Source organism: Lytechinus pictus, chromosome 18 (assembly GCF_037042905.1).
Source record: "Lytechinus pictus isolate F3 Inbred chromosome 18, Lp3.0, whole genome shotgun sequence".
In the NCBI taxonomy this organism is placed as follows: Eukaryota; Metazoa; Echinodermata; class Echinoidea; order Temnopleuroida; family Toxopneustidae; genus Lytechinus; species Lytechinus pictus.
In genome coordinates, this window is record NC_087262.1 from 2,133,105 (window position 1) to 2,150,745 (window position 17,641).

Below are 17,641 nucleotides of genomic sequence, written 5' to 3' on the forward strand. Positions count from 1 at the left end.
TCTTTATTTTTGTTTTCCCCTTAGACTTAGTTTTAGTTCCTCTTTCCCTTCCCTTCCTTCTCTCTCGATTTCTTTTCCCCTTATTGCTAGGGGATACCAAGGGTGACATGGATAGACAAGCAAACTTACTTGATCGCCCCCCCCCCCCTTGGCCCCATTGGAAATTATGCGAGTAGTCGCCTGTATATCATTATCAATTCTCCAATGAACCCGTTTCTAACGTTCTCAACAGTGTGTATATTATGTTGACTGTCAAACAAATATCCAACAAACTATAGTTTCCAACATTGTGTCAATGTTAACTGTCAACAACTCTCCAATAAACTATTCCAATTACGCTGTCCACGTTGTGCCATTGTCCGTAGTTCAACAACTCTCCATCAAACTAGTTTCCAACTTTGTCAACGTTGTGCCATTGTCGACTGTCCAACAAATCTCCAAGAAAATAATTTCCAACGTTGTTCCTTTGTCGGTTGTTCAGCAACTCTCCATCGATCTAGTTTCCGACGTAGTCAACGCTGTGCCTTTGTTGGCTGTTCAACACCTATCCAATCAAACACGCGTTTCCAACGTTGTGACGTTGTTGGCTGTTCAACAAATCTCCAACACACTAGTTTCCAACGTTGTGCCATTGTATGTTGTTCAACAACTTTCCAACGTTGCCAACGTTGTGTCATCGTCGACTATCCTACTGATCTCCAATTTACCAGTTTCCAACGTTGTGCCAGTGTCAGTTGTTCAACAACTTTCCATCTACAATGTAACTAGTTTCCAGCTTTATCAACGTTGTGTCATTGTATACTATCTAACTAATCTCCAATCTACCAGTTTCCAACGTTGTGCCATCGTCGACTATCCAGCAAATCTCCATCGAACTAGTTTCTAGCTTTGACAACGTTGTGCCATAGTTGGTTGTTCAACAACTTTCCATCGAACTAGTTTCCAACGTTGCCAACCTTGTGTCATCGTCGACTATCCAACAACTCTCCAACTAACAAGTTTCCAACGCTGCCAACGTCGTGTCATTGTTGATTGTTCAACAACTTTCCAGCGAACTAGTTTCCAACGTTGTGCCTTTGCTGGCTGTCAACAACTATCCAATCAAACGTGTCTCCAACGTTGTGACATTGTCGACTGTCCAACAACTCTCCAACTTACTAGTCTCCAACGTTGTGCCATTGTCGACCGTCCAACAAATCTCCAACAAACTAGTTTCCAACTTTGTCAACGTTGTGCCATTTTCGGTTGTTCAACAACTTTCCAGCGAACTAGTTTCCAACGTTGCCAACGTTGTGCCTTTGCTGGCTGTTCAACAACTATCCAATCAAACGTGTTTCCAACGTTGTGACATTGTCGACTGTCCAACAACTCTCCAACAAACTAGTTTCCAACTTTGTCAACGTTGCGCCATTGTCGGTTGTTCAACAACTTTCCAGCGAACTAGTTTCCAACGTTGCCAACGTTGTGCCTTTGCTGGCTGTTCAACAACTATCCAATCAAACGTGTTTCCAACGTTGTGACATTGTCGACTGTCCAACAACTCTCCAACTAACAAGTTTCCAACGTTGCCAACGTCGTGTCATTGTTGATTGTCCATCATCTTTCCATCAAACTAGTTTCCAACGTCGATTCAACGTTAATCCATCAAGTTTTTCCAACGTCCAACGACTTTCAAGTTTCCAACGTGGAGCCAACGTTGGCTTGTTACCTGGGTATTGTTATGTCACGGACGTCGGTCGTCGGTGCCTACATCATTGGGTTAATTTAGAACCACCTCCCACATCTCGCGCAAATCGCACTCTAAACACGCAGTGCCGACTATTGGGGCAAAATTAGATCCTTCATAAAACATTTTAGTCTTAATTCTTTTCACCCTCGCAAATTCGACCCTAAACACGTAGCTTTCTTAGCAAAATAGATACCCCTTTTTCATTATTTCAGTGTTTTTGACACCCTTATCACGTTACGTACGTAACGTGCCCTACCTTGAAATGACATCCTTTTTACGTGTTTTTTTTTGGTCGCGCATTGTATCCACTCGTCAATGTAAGTGCCCCCCCCCCCGGGCCGAGGAAGGGAATAACATGAAGAAACCTTGTTGTGACATGTGAACATAGGACATGTAGGAAATGGACGAAAATATTGAACTGCATCGTATTCTGTCTTATTCCGATCTGTGCATCATTGTTAGCATATTAAACACATATATAACCCCAAATGATATGAAAACGTAAAATGATTACAACGGATTCAGTAACATGGAAAATATTAAGAACTGGAAGTGTGAAATATACTTTAAAGCGTGAAGAAGGTTTAAGGTTCACCATGTGTAATATGAAGAAGGGAAGGAAATACAGGCAGAAAGATTGAAATGGAAAGACGAGAAACATGAGAAAGGATGAAAAAAGAAATTAGACTATTCTTTCTTGAAAGTGAGTGAAGTCCTGAAAAGGACTGTAAACCAGATGAGATGAGCTGCATATGGCTTGAGTAGCGATGGTTTGAGTAGTAGCAGGTTGAAGTGAACAGTATTTGAACCTGCTACTACTCAAACCATCGCTACTCAAGCCATATTTTTTCGATTTTTGGAAAAGGGGCATTTTTTTCCTACAGGGGATTTTTATTTTTGGAGAGAGAGACAAGAGAACAAAAAGTGCACATTGAAATTTTCAAATGCTGACCTGAAAATGAGTCATTTTTGGACTCTTGTCAGTTTTTCATGGCTTTGTTTCTGCTTTCAACCATTTTTAAATTTCAGTTCTTATTTGTTGTACCTTCTACACTAATTTTACCTCAAAAAACGAAATAAAGAATACTAACAAAAATTATATTCAAAATGATATAAAATAAACGAGGCGCACCCCATATACCCAATAGCTGGAGGAGGGTAAATCTTAATTATTTCTTGAAACAGTGAGATAGAGTTCTCTAATAAACCATGTTGACACAAACACAAATACGTTGTTTATTTCCTTAAAACTCTAGTGAAATGAAATTCACTGTCGAACCATATTATGATTAAAAAGAGGTACATTTTTTAAACTGTTTTTTTTCAATCTGAGACATTAGACTCAAAACAAAATGTATACAATTTAGAAAAGATGTACTGCCTATCAACATATTAACTGATTTTGCAGTATATTCTGCCTAACTAGTCAATTGTGTCACCCCACATGTTTCTCTCCCTTCTCCCCTCTCTCTCTCCCTCTCTCTCTTCACATTCCTCTTTCTCGCCTGTTTAAAAATATCAACCCCAAAAAAAGAGAGAGAGAAGAAGAAGTTCCACCACCAAGAATAAACTTAGAAAAGGGAAAAAAGTAAAGGAAAAGGAGTAAATGTGATATTATTTTCTTTAAAAATTGTCACAATCTATCACAAAATTAGCTTTTCTTATAGTAAGAGGGTGAAAAAGTTTGCTCGCTTGTTCGCTTCAATCGCTTTCAATAGAATAATGTGTTCAAGTTTACCAAATCTTTTCGGAATATAATTGAGACTTAAAACATTCTTGTTGGCCAAAGAAAATAATACAAGGAAAATCCTAATGGAATAGAAATCAACCTCGTTATCATTCTTTAGACTTAGCTATTTTTAAAGTATGAAAATTGTTGTCAGATCTGTCAGAATTATTCCTGCCATCAAATCATTGTAATGTTTATCATAATCATTATTATCATTGTTATCAGTATTGTCATTATCATCATTAGTCATGATAACAACACATTACCTATAAACAATGTTATTTTCCATCACTGCTGGTTTTTTCTGTTACATATGTGATGATAATTCTTGATAATGGTGATAATTACAATTTATGGCACTGCTATACACTTACTACTGCTGCTGCTACTGCTACTGCTGACTGGTAAGTATTGACCATTAGGGTCATTAAATATACAGAACAATTGAAACATTTCTAATTACTTATAAAAACAAATGAAAGTACAAAATACAAAATGCCTTGAAATTTCAAGGCTCAAAATCATCAAGGCCAAGGCCCTCTCAAGGCTATGACTTGAATTTTCAAGGCCAAGGCTTTGAAAAAGTAGGCCTTATAAGGCGCCTGTAGGCCAAGGCCGAGTATCAAGGCACTACAACACTGCTTTTTTTGTCATCAGATTTTTGATGAAATTTTTAGTGTTTTGCTCCGTAAATTTTTACTCTTTTTATGTATTTATAATTATTTTCAGCCCGGAGTACCCCCTTTAAACAAATAGAGAAAGTTCAAACGATCACGCCACTTAATTTATCATGAAATTCGGCCGTAAAATAAAAAAAAGTTATGACATTTATAAACATTTGTTTAGTTTTACGGAGTAAGGAATGAAAATTATTACAGAAGCAAAATCACAGATTTGGATTTAATCAAAATATAGTAAATCCTATCCCAAAGGGAAGTTAAGTGATCTCAAATCCCGAGGCATTCTCGTAATAGCCGCTAAACAGGCCTAAACCAACGTCTGATGTTTGAACAGTACGGACATATCTCGGCTTGGAGTTGGGGCCATGATCTCAGTATCGACATGCACTGTATTGAAGAAATAAAGAATATAAACATATTATTGTCGCTAGTCCATGTAGTCAGAGTTTAAACTAAACTTATACATGATATCTGCCACCCCAAAATAAAAAATAAGTTGTTCAAATGAATTCTTATATGTTTATAGATCTTGAAAGGGGACATCTTAAAGCCCGTCTTTAGCTTTCGAAAAGGGTCAGGAATGTGAACTATACTCGAGTATCACCAAACTTTACAACATTACAAAAGCGTTTTCGTCGTTGAATGCACTTTTCTTTTAACCCATTCGAATTTGAAAATGGCATTTTTTTTGGCCGTTTGGGACTCAAATTAAATCTAGCGCCTTCCTTCGCTAATGTTTTCATTTTTATTTTAATTGTTTGAGCTCTTACTTAACATATTTTAGTTATTTGACATTATATACAAAGCTACTGACTAAGATTATATCCATAAATTTTCAATCAATTCAATGCTTGGGAAGTTGTTTTATATAAACAAGACAAAAATAAGCAGATATTACATTTTGACCGGGCACCCAATCGCATTAAAATCTGGGGCCCGTTGCAGAAAGAGTTCCAATCAATCGCTACTCTAACAATCATGCGCAATTAGAATTTCTACCAATCAACAGCACGCATTTGGGAATTGCGATTGATTTTTTGACTTGCGTTTAAACGCAACTCTTTCTGCAACGAACCCCTGGTGTAAGATCCGTAAATTCATCCACTAAAGCACACGTTTATTTTATATCCTTCGCACCAAGTGCCTTGCATGCGTTGGTAATCTGCGGCTGGCACATCGCTGACAACTCTTTTTACGCGTACTCCTATATCCTCTGACGGAGGGCGCTGTGAGATAATGACGCCAAATGTGTAAGGTAAAACACCGGTGTTGATGTAACATATCGGTCCACTCCAGAGAAGCGTTCAAACAACATCAGTCAGGAATCAAAGCGATATTGGTGTAACACAAATTGGTGTTGTTTAAATACCAAATTGGTGTTAGCCTAACGCTAAAACGGTGATCATTTCACTTAATTCTGATTTTAAAAAATCTCATTTTGGTTCTTAAAAATGGGCTAAACATTTGGCTTATAGTGTAAAAATACCATAAGTTTAAAAGCATAATATCTACAGGAACAATTCTAAAACCTTGGAGATGTAAACCAACATTTGAAAATATTCGGGGGTTGGTTTCACTGACTGTTTGTATACAGCGAATCTGTGCACTACAGCACACTAACTCTAGAACACAGCATGACCTACATACAGTGTGTACAAGGTATACACTGAATGTACAGAGCAGCTAATGATAGTGTGTGTGTAGGAGATACATATAGCAGAAGGCAGTCAACACAGCCAACGGACTTTTTGAATTGAAGATTTGAAGATAACTGCTTAAACCCGTCTACCAGACGGTTCTCAAAATCAGGCTTATAAATTGCTTCTTGAATATAAATTAGAGTTTTTCATCCTATATTGTGGTCTGCTTCAGGTTTTTTTTTAGGACAAATACAAGCACTTATGCACATGTTTCATGTCAGTTTGAAAATTTGTTTAATCAGCTGATCAGCTGCTCACAAAGTGAAAAGATCCCTTTAAAGACGTGGAAATCAAATGCACCATATCGCATTTGAAAAAAAAAAGAATGGGGGTTGGCAAAAATTCATTGCAAATTTGAGTTTTATTCCAAAAGGAGCCAAATCCACTGTTTGGTAATTCAAAATTGGTTAATATTACTGCTTTAATTAATCTCAGATGAGAGCACTATCATATATATATCACATCAAAACAGCAGTAGATAAGGAATGGTGGTGAATTAAAAAACCTTAATTTACAGAAAAACGTTAAATATGGATTTAGCTCCTCAAATTTGGAATAAGTTACATGTAATGTATTTAGCGAAACGTCGCAACAGTGAGTTGTATTTCAATTTTTTTAGTCCTTTATTAGGAATTATATATCTTTTTTCCCAAATGTTGAAATAGTATATTACCTCTCGCTGGTCGATGAAGTTTTGTGGAAGTGAGTGACACATCTTCATCAGCTGACTGTCCCAGTCATCGCCATTCTGATAAAAGTTATGATTATAACAAATATGATTAACATGGTCTATGCAAATAATATTACAAAATAGGATTTCATTGGCAAATTACTAAAATATTTTGAAAAACATACACAGGAGTAAGGAACAAATGAAAATCAGTAATAATCAACAACAAAATAAATCAAGACTGAAGAGAAAATGAGAAACTATCTCCCCCACCCCTCTCTCTCTCATGAAGAATTCATTAGGTGATGACTTCATAAAACAGGGACTCTCTGTGATTCTTTCTATTGATACAAAAAAGAAGAGGACAGGAAGCTTATTTGGTTTTAAAAAAAAATGAAAATAGAGGCTTGGGTCAAAGATTTGGTCCAGCAGCGTATGCATTCAGATTAATAAAAAAATGTTCACGTCCAAAATACACCAGTTTCCGAAAGGACATCACGGCCAAAAATTATCTCTGAAATAGCTTATAACGAATACTGGGAAAGGGTGGTGTCACTTATGTCAGTTCCATTGGACATTGCATTGGCGCAGTTGCGCATCCAGGAAGATGAATGAGAAGAAATAATTTTTTTTTAGATAAGCTATGCTTTTTAATGACCAAACTTACTATTTTGGCTATCATTATAAACAACCTTCCCAGACGACTTATTAGTCCTCGTTAGACTGGTCATATTTGTCACTGCCTAGTGATGTACATGAAACTAAGCCAAATAACGAAAAAAAAAAACATTTAAAACACAACGACAACAACAACATAAAGGGAAAATAAATTTTAATTCAAATTCTTCAGTGTGATTAGGATGGATTGCAAGACATCACTTAAAAATGACCTAATATACTCACCACTATTTGGCCCGAAAAGTCGGGCGAATTTTTCAGTCGGCACAGCTCACACATTACCTGTAAACAAAAGGGAATGGTTATGAAAAAAAGACAGACCTTGAATAAACCTTATGAATTTACTTAATTGTGCCGCCATCTTAGAGGCTGTAGCAATTACCTTGCACAGGCCCGTAAAGGGATTTTTTAGCGGCGTTCTGAATAATAAAAAGTAGAGAATTTTCTAGTTTATGAACATGCCCGTATCGTACGAAACTATGTGCAGTTCATTTACTTTCAGGGGCGGATCCAACTTTCCCTATAGGAGGGAGGCGGAAAACCGTAATGAAGGTTATGAATAAGAAAATGTGCATTCTTACTTTTGAAATGGATGGTTCCTTGGTTGCAATTATTGGATCAGGAGGGTTATTGGTTGGTTTGACGGTTGGATTCACCTTCTTCATCTCATCATATTCCTCTCTATAGACCTCTGTATCAATACAACAAGATATAGTTAAAGTAACTATATAGAAACCAAGAGATTATAATCATATTCATTATTACAATCATATAGAATCAACTTATACGATCATGAAAGTTCATCTTTGTTGGTTGAAAATAGCATTAAGTTGAAAATTTTGTCTCAACACAAAGACAAATTCGAAGAATCTCCTCGAAATTTTCGGCTGTTAGAATCAACTTATATGCAATCAAAGTTTATGATCATCTTCTCTTCTGTATTAAAAGAAAAGTTCATCCTGATAATAAGTTGATTTTAATAATATCATAAATATAATCTAATGAAAAAGAACAGCTGGGAAGTCATTATCGAGGACCGGAACGACAGTTTCGTCCTAGCTTTCGGAGCTGACGAAAAATGCGAATAATATTATGTTGTTTGTCCAGAGTCCAGGATGAAACTGCTGTATTGATTCACTACTTTTGACAAAGACTTCTTGGTTGTTCTTTGTCATGACGGGATTTTGAAAATACATTTTCTATGTCCTTGAATCTGTCGTGCGTCGTGGAAAGTGAAAAACTCCCTGATCTTGAGAGGAGTATGACATCAAAGACAGTAAGATGTGAGTGAAATTAGAGGAACGGGGAAAACCGGTTCCGATGTATTAAGCGCTATATAAAACCGGATTATTCTCATTATTATTATTATCATGACATTTGACCTTATCATCCTCATGTGGAATTACCCAAGGATCATTTGTACCAATGCATGCGGTCATAATTATGGCCAGGGGAACTTACGTATGGTGGCCCTGAAGGGACATCGCAAAGAGATCAAATCGCGAATATTCACGACGAAATTGGCGACGTCGCCAATTTCGTCGCGAATTTCGTCGTCAATTTGAATATTCACGACGAAATTGGCGACGAAATTCACGACATCGTGAATTTCGTCGCCAATTTCGTCGCGAATTATTCACGACGTCGTGAATTTCGTCGCCAATTTCGTCGTGAATTTGTTTTGCTTGCCTGGGCGGTATGCGGGTTGAAACCAATTCGTCTGCTGCTAATTCCTCCACTTACAACAGGGTCTACATTCATTTAGTCTAATGCAATTCTGTCCATTAACTTTTCGCCTAACAACCATATGGTCCAATAACCATTTGATCCAGTCATCATTTCGTCTATAATCACCAGTTAGTCTATGACCATTTCGTCTCATAACTAGTTGGTCTAATATCAATTTTATTGTCCTTAATTTCGTCCAATTAACACTTAGCTCAATTAGACCAAATGGCATATGGAATAAATGGCAATTGGACCAACTTGGTTATTAGACGAAATGGCAGTTAGACCATGTGGATATATAGTGGACGAACTGATGGTAGACCAAATGATAGAGTTGGCATCAGACCAATTGAAAATAAACCATTGAAACGACAGAACGATGTCCACTGCTATCCATATGCATAGGCGGATCCAGGGTGAGGGGGCCGAGGGGCCCGCCCCCCCCCCCCTATTGGCGGAGCAAAAAAAAGGAAAAAAGGAAAGAAAAAAAAAAAGGAGGGAAAAGAGAGTAGAAAAAAAGAAGAGGAGGAGACGAGTGAATAAAGTAAGATGATGGGAGACATGGAATAAAAAGAATCTTGCATGTCACTATATAAAGTTTTCGCTCGCGCTTCGCGCTCGCATTGCCTGTTAGGTGTTCCAGGGGCGGATCCAGCATTCGCCAATAGGGGGGGGGGGCCGGAATTATTTTTCAGCCATATTTTCCCCGATCGGCCGCTCCAAGATTATTTTTGGTTTCTGTGAAGGGGTAGTCTTTTTAGCTTTATTCTTATAAATCAACATAAATATATGATATCATAATCCTTATTTATATAATGTGAGCGCGAAGCGCGAGCTAAATTTTCTTGGAAATCTTATGTATTTTTTCCTAAAATTTGAACATTCTGGGCAATGTTTGTTTTCCTAAAAAAGATGTGTATGCAAATAAATAATTACTACGAACGCGAAGCGCGAGCAGAAATGAACTGGTAGAAAAGGTACCTGTTAAAGACTGCATGCAGTTAGTCATGAAGACGTTATATATTTTAAAATTCAAAAAAGGCGAGCGCGATGCGCGAGCTGAATTTTTTTGACATTTTTACCTAAAAATGGAAATTCTAAGGACTTTTTGTAACTTAAACAGAATAGGTATATAATAAACAATTGATGCGAGCGCGAAGTGCGAGCTGAAAAAAATTGACATTTCTACATAAAGAATGGAAAATTTTAATCAATTTTTGTAATCGTGAACAGGATAGCTATATAAGTAAACAATTGATGCGAGCGCGAAGCGCGAGCGGAAAAAAATCGAGATTTAGACCTAAATACGGGACACTCTATTCATGTTTTGTAAATTTTGAAAAGAATGAGTAATTCCTACATTAATGAAGCGAGCACAAAGCGCGAGCAGAAAATTGTTAATATTGTGATCTGAAACGGGATAATGATTTAAATAGAGAACAAGTTGAATATCTGAATAAACATGCGCGCGCGTGTTTCATATTTAGACCTAGAATCTAGGCATTCTAAATACATCTTTTATCATGAAAATCAAAGCGAGCGCGAAGCGCGAGCTTAAACTATTTGATATTCCGATCTAAAAAAAGAGTCAATTTCAGCTCTATATTTCAAGCACTTTGTAAGAAAACTGTAAGGTGAATATGATTCGCACAGAGCTGATTTTTTTCATTATAATTACTTTGAGTTTTGACATAGGACCGGTACATCCTTAGGACATGTAAGACATGTCATCATATGAAAATGATGACTGTCTTCCTATTCCTCTTGCTAAGCGCGAGATGAAACAAAAGGGACAATTCAATTATTAAATTAATATCTTATTCATTAATGCCTAATGAGGGCGCGAAGTCTGATGATATTATGGCCTGAAAACTGGACATTTCAAGCACTTTTGTAATTATAAACTTGGGATGCATCAGTTAATATATTTTAACAATTAATGCGAGCGCAAATTGCGAGCCTAAATCTTTGTATACATTGTCATGAAAAGGGGATTGTATAATCAATATTGAGACATACAACAATCAAAATGCGAGCGTGCAGCGCTAGCTGATACGTTTTGACAATCAGACCTGAAAAGGGATATTTTGAAAACTATATGGAATACACGAAAATAATAGGTACCTGATAATAAATCGAAATTTGTGAGCGCGCAGCGCGAGCGGAAAATATTAATATTCAGACCATAAAACTGTCATATTTACAGAGCACTTTTTAAAAATCAATTTGTAAATCACGCAAAATAATGAAAGTTTGATTTTTGAGATGAAATATGTTTTGTATATTGACTTCCAAACTTGATATTTAAACTCCATATTGAACAAGATATGAAAATTACCTAACAGGCAATGTGAGCGCGAAGCGCGAGCGAAAATTTTATATAGTGACATGAAAGATTCTTTTTATTCCATGTCTCCCCTCATCTTACTATATTCACTCGTCTCCTCTTCTTTTTTTCTACTCTCTTTTCCCTCCTTTTTTTCTTTCCTTCCTTTTCCCTTTTTTTTGCTCCGCCAATGGGGGGGGGGCGGGCCCCTGGGCCCCCTCCCCCTGGATCCGCTTATGCATATGGATAGCAGTGGACATCGTTCTGTCGTTTCAATGTTTTTTTTTTCAATTGGTCTAATGCCAACTCGTCTGCTATCATTTTGGTCTACCATCAGTTCGTCCACTATCCACATGGTCTAATAACCAAGTTGGTCCAATTGCCATTTATTCCATATGCCATTTGGTCTTATTGAACTAAGTGTTAATTGGGCGAAATTAAGGAAAATAAAATTGATATTAGACCAACTAGTTATGAGACGAAATGGTCATAGACGAACTGGTGATTAGACGAAGTGATGACTGGACCAAATGGTTATTGGACCATATGGTTGTTAGGTGAAAAGTTAATGGACAGAATTGCATTAGACTAAATTAATGTAGACCCTGTTGTGAGTGGAGGAATTAGCAGCAGACGAATTGGTTTCAACCCGCATACCGCCTAGGCAAGCAAAACAAATTCACGACGAAATTGGCGACGAAATTCACGATGTCGTGAATTTCGTCGCCAATTTCGTCGTGAATATTCAAATTGACGACGAAATTCACGACGAAATTGGCGACGTCGTGAATTTCGTCGCCAATTTCGTCGTGAATATTCGCGATTTGGTCTGTTTGCGATGTCCCTTCAGGGCCACCATACTTACGAGCCATGTTTCCTGCAGCAGAGGAAATATCACGCTTCTTTCGGCCAGATATCAAAACTGATGCAGGTGAAGCAATGTTCGCCGTGGTAGCAGTTACCCACGAGATGAAAGATACCACCAGGTGTGTGACAAATCTACCTATACCTTCGGCTGGAGAAAGAAAAAAGAAAAAAACGACTTTAGCGGAGCAATTAACATATATTCTTTAATATGTTTTTTAATTACAGGTAAATACTTGCTGGAAACCACTCGTACATGTACCCTTTTTGGATGATCGAGCCCTTATAGTATATTGTATGATACGCATGTACCGCGGTTGATACCCCATTTTCAGCCTAAATTTCCATTCCAGAGCATCACCAAGTTAGTAAGCCATTGAAATTCGCATTTCCCCCCGTTCCCAGACACCCTCAAATTTGTGTTTCTCGTTCCAGTGCACTACCATAGCTGCTGCCATGTCATGCATGTGCGATATAATGAGTTCCGGAGACCCCCATTTTTATAATAATAATAATATAGGGTATTTATATTGCGCACATATCCACCTTGTTAGGTGCTCAAGGCGCTCCTATATTACCCGGCTAAGCTAGGCGTTCATAGCGCACACAGCTTTTTAAGGAATTACTTCCTACCGGTACCCATTTACCTCACCTGGGTTGAGTGCAGCACACTGTGGATCAGTTTCTTGCTGAAGGAAATTACGCCATGGCTGGGATTCGAACCCACGACCCTCTGTTTCAAAGTCCGAAGACTAATCCACTGGGCCACAACGCTCCACTTATGGTCTGTTCTAGAGAATTGCATGTTTAGCGATCGTGATCCATGTGCCGTTCCGGAGACCCCCATTTTACGACCAAGATTTAGTTCCAGAGCCCCCAATTTTCGACTTTGGTGTGGCACGTAAGTATCATGTTATAATTCGAGTAACCCCATCGGGGATCGGACCTTTTTTTGATACAGTCACACCAAGGAATCCATTCCAAACCAATCGATAGTATGTCATTGGTAATAACGTAGTAGCTTTGGTCGGTCTGCTGGTCTGGAGTCGGTATCACGGGTGTGACTGCGTCAATAGCAAGTTTTCGCAACCCCTACACAGGAACGTTGAGAATCTATTGAAGATGCCCGTCAAGTCAATCAGGTCATTGTCGAAAACTGGTGTACCGGGACAACAGATCGTCCTAAGATTCGGAGTTCTCCAAAAATTGTATTCGGGACAAATGTCGTTGTTCCCGATTCCACGACAACAATGCTGTTTTGATTCACCGATTTTTCGACAAGGCTGCTTTGTTTTGAAGGCTTTTGACAAGCATTCACAACGTTCCAGAAAGCGTATGCGTAACGGCTGCGAAAACTCCCGATTATATTGTGTAATGATCTTCCCCAATTCATTCGCTCATGTGACAAGCTATATCTACCGTATAGTTTCACATTTGCTATGACAATCGTACGGAAGATCTGCATAAGATTTTAGGGGGAGCTGCTGGTGGCAATGGGCTAACATAAACGACCATCGTAAGATGTGTACGTGTTGGGTGGGAATCACAAATCGCCAAAAACAAAGCTTTTCAGAGGCCGTCTAGATATCGTATGACGCCCCTGCGCAGATCGCATGATGCCCGCATGATGCCTCAACACTGATCGTAAGATTACCTTGCGATGATCGTATGATGCCTCTATGATGTGTAACGGATAACAATACTACTTTTTTTTCAGATAGATGTAGCTGATTAGCTATTATATTCTTGTTTCTCAGCTCAAATCTTTATATTTTGGCAGTTTTCCAGTCCGATCGCCGCCTTTGAATAGGCAGTTGCATGCTGGCGCTCTACAAATTCGTTGATTGCATGGGATTGACTGTGGGTCAGAGAGGTGAATTGAAATAAAATAATCAAGGATAAGTATGGATACAGAGAGAGAGAGAGGGGGGAGGGGGATGGGGGTGGGGTTGGGTAGAAAGAGAATGGAGAGAGAGAAAGAAGGAGGAAAGAGGGGGAGGGGCGTGGGTGAGGAGAGAGGAAGAGGGGAGGGCGTGAGTGGGGAGAGCAGGAGAGAGAAAGGGGAAGAGAAGAGAGAGATGGAGGGAGGGAGGGAGAGAGAGAGAGGAGGGAAGGGTGGGGAAGTGGAGTTTGAAAGATGAGGAAGGCCTTACCAACATTTACCGGCTCTGGATTAATGTCAGCCATGGACGGGCCACACAGGTCTAATGCCTCACATACCTCCAATGGTGTCTGTGGATAGTCGAGGATATACACAAAAATGATAATTTATTCCATTGATAATAAATAAACAATTATCAGTATTATTATTACTTTATTATTATTATCATTCCTCTAAACAGGATCAAGTCCGTATTTTTTCTTGAATAACTTTGCTCTAACAAAAAGCACCAAGTAATTTCAAGTGCAACTAGGAACTTTACACTGCTAATGTCCGAGAGTCTTTCTTAACAATCTGGTTGTACCCAAGATAGCTGCCTTCGGAATGTCGTACATCCGAAGGTGAGGAGAGATCTTGGTTATGCAGGCTTCCATTCCCTTCTTCAACATTCCTGAGTGACCAATGATGCCTGGTGTGACCTCTGCCTTCACGTTCCATATCCTCTCGATCTAAATCCTTAGGTCTTGATACTTGAGCCGTGTGTCTCTTTCCTTTACAACAATGTTGATATCATGGGGAACAGAGACCTCAATGATATTTACTACATTGTTGTCTGTGACGATGATGTCCGGCTTGTTGCAGTTGATGGTTCTATCCGTTAGAATGCCACGTATATATGGTGCTGTTATTGATCGTGGTGACTGTTTGTGGCTGATGTTCCCAAGCGTGATCACAAGTCATTTTACCGCGATCCTTCAGTAGTTGCCAATGGATAAGTTTGGCAATATTGTCATGTCTTGTGATGTACCCAGTTCCAGCAAGAGCCGAACATGCTGATACCAAATGCATGATTGTTTCAGTCTCTTTTCCACACATCCTGCAAGTGTCGTCTGTGTCTGTTCTGAGGATAGATTTTTCGTAGGCACGGGTCCTCACCACCTGGTCCTGAATAGCATAGATGAACCCTTCAGTTTCACCTCTTAGTCCCGCCGACTTAAGCCATTGATGGGTGTCTTTCTGGTCTACGAACTCCCGATGCGTCTGTTTTTCATGGTGGCCATGAAGTCGCTTGGATTTAAGTTGCTCTTGAAGTTTCTTGTGAAAGGAGCATTTAAGTCTTGCCTTCTCTTTTTCACCGTAGGGTAGTGTCAGTCGATGTTGTGCCAATAAGATAGATGCTTGCTTGTTAATGGAGTATATTGCTTGACTTTTATAATAATCGAGGGATATACTCGTCAGTATATCAGGTGGATTGGATAGGTAGTTGACGAGGTTCGTTGCTTCGATATTCCAGACCATCTCAATTTGTTGTAGACCTCTTCCTCCAAGATCACGGGGTAAGTACAACCTTTCGATTGCGGCCCTTGGGTGATGTAATCTGTGCATCGTTAATTGCTTTCTGGTCATAACATCTAGGCCACATATATCAGCTAGTCTCCAGTTAACAATACCAAAACTGTATCTAAGCACAGGAATGGCTAGAGTGTTGATCGCTCCAATCTTGTTTTTGGCATTCAGTTCGGATTTGAGAATCAGCCTGAGTCTTCTTTTGTATTCTGATGTTGCCTTCTCCTTCATTGTGTTATGGCTAATGACATCATTCTCAGCTATGCCTAGATATTTATATGTCGAATCATTAGTCAGTTCCTTGATTGATGTTTCCTCATCTTGCACAAACATGTCGCCTGTATTTACCCTCCTTCCTCGTATAAGTGTATTTATTATTATTATCATTTTAGATATTATTATTTTTTTATTATTGTCATTATTATCATTATCAGTATTATTTTTTATTATTATTGTCATTATTATCATTATCATTATTATTATCATTATTATTATTACCATAATTATTATTATCATTAGTATTATCATCATCATCATTAATATTATTGTTGTTATTGTTTTTGTTGTTGATCCTTAGGTGGTACCGAATGGGTCGCCCCTCGCATAGGTTATTAGTGAATATATATCTTCTTTATGCAATTAAATGAGTCCCTGCAAACGGTTCTTTTATCATGTTTATGCCCCCTTTCAGGTCAGTATATAGACCTATATAAAACATCGCATTAATTCGTTAGTAAGATCTTAATATCATGATATAAAAAGTGCTAAGAAAGTTCAATGTTCGGGTCTAAATACATGAAATATAATATTTAGAATATCATTATTATCATTGTTGTTATTATCTTTATTATTATGGCTTACCCCTTCGTTTAAAGTAATTGTCTGTGCGGATGTAACCAGAGTCCAACAAATATCAGCATCTTCCCGGCTGACTACTTCGAAACAAGAAGTCTATGACAAAAAGGATCAGATGATATTGGTCATAGTACATTAGGCCTATATCGAAGGATGTAGGACCGATGATTGAGACCGACACTTCTTTTTTGTATTTTGGTATATGAATTTATTTTTTAATGTCATTTTTTTATTGTATGGCTTACATGCTTTAATGGAACGACGGTACTTGTTTTTTTTTTCCTTTTTTACAATTGGCTGTAAAATTTCTTATATTAATTAAAATACATTTGGATGCCCTTTTGTGATTCTCAAGCAAACAAAACAATTCATTGGGAGCTTTATTTTGAATTATCAAAACCATTGCTTATGTTTTAACCAAATAATGTTTTTAAATGGTACAGTAACCATTGTAACAAGAAACAATGAAATCCGCGTTAATCGCATCTCTCATAAAACGACTTGGGGAAAAGAATGGAACATTCGGTACTCACCCGAGTTATTTCTCCTGATTCCTGTAGAGCCTTGGCTGCATTCCCGGGGGGGCCACTTACATTGACGAGTGGATACCATGCGCGACCAAAAAAACACGTAAAAAGGATGTCCTTTTCACGATAGGGCACGTTACGTACGTAACGTGATAAGGGTGTCAAAAACACAAAAATAATGAAAAAAGGGTGTCTATTTCGCTAGGAAAATTACGTGTTTAGGGTCGAATTTGCGGGAATGATAAAACAAAATTAAAATGTTTTATAAAGGATGTCCATTTTGCCCCAACACTTCGTGTTTAGAGTCCGATTTGCGCGAGGTGTAGAAGGTGGGTTCGTACTAAACCAAATATGGTAAAGCCGACGACCGAAGGACCCGTAACAATAAAACATTCCTGTACTTGTTTAGGGGTTCATTTCAGGGAATATTTGCCAAGATCGAGTATCGTTTTGTTTCCAATACTTGTTAAGGGTAGGGTTTCAAACGCCAATACTTGTTAAGGGGTGCATTTTCACAATATGGAAATTACGTGTTTAGGGTGCTTTTCGAGACCCCATGGTCGCGCATGGTATCCACTCGTGAATGGAAGTGGCCCCCCCGGGGCTGCATTCTTGCACGATACACATTGATCTTTGGTAGAAACTGTTCAAGTTTATAAGGTGAATTACAGACAACTTGAAAAGTTTATTTTTGATCTGTGGCAAGG

The 17,641-nt window shown here is 38.3% G+C and overlaps 1 protein-coding gene across 1 annotated transcript; it reads right to left on the reverse strand.

Moving 5' to 3' along the window:
* Positions 1–3,332: 3,332 nt before the first annotated feature.
* On the reverse strand, positions 3,333–16,977 carry LOC129281705 (uncharacterized). The gene is made up of 8 exons (XM_064113192.1): positions 16,941–16,977; positions 16,414–16,503; positions 14,258–14,336; positions 12,106–12,255; positions 7,768–7,877; positions 7,412–7,468; positions 6,512–6,586; positions 3,333–4,525 (listed from the first exon to the last, which is right to left on the reverse strand). Exons 3-8 carry the CDS (start codon positions 14,289–14,291, stop codon positions 4,436–4,438), a joined length of 516 nt encoding a protein of 171 aa, XP_063969262.1. The 5' UTR covers positions 14,292–14,336; positions 16,414–16,503; positions 16,941–16,977; the 3' UTR covers positions 3,333–4,435.
* Positions 16,978–17,641: the final 664 nt, after the last annotated feature.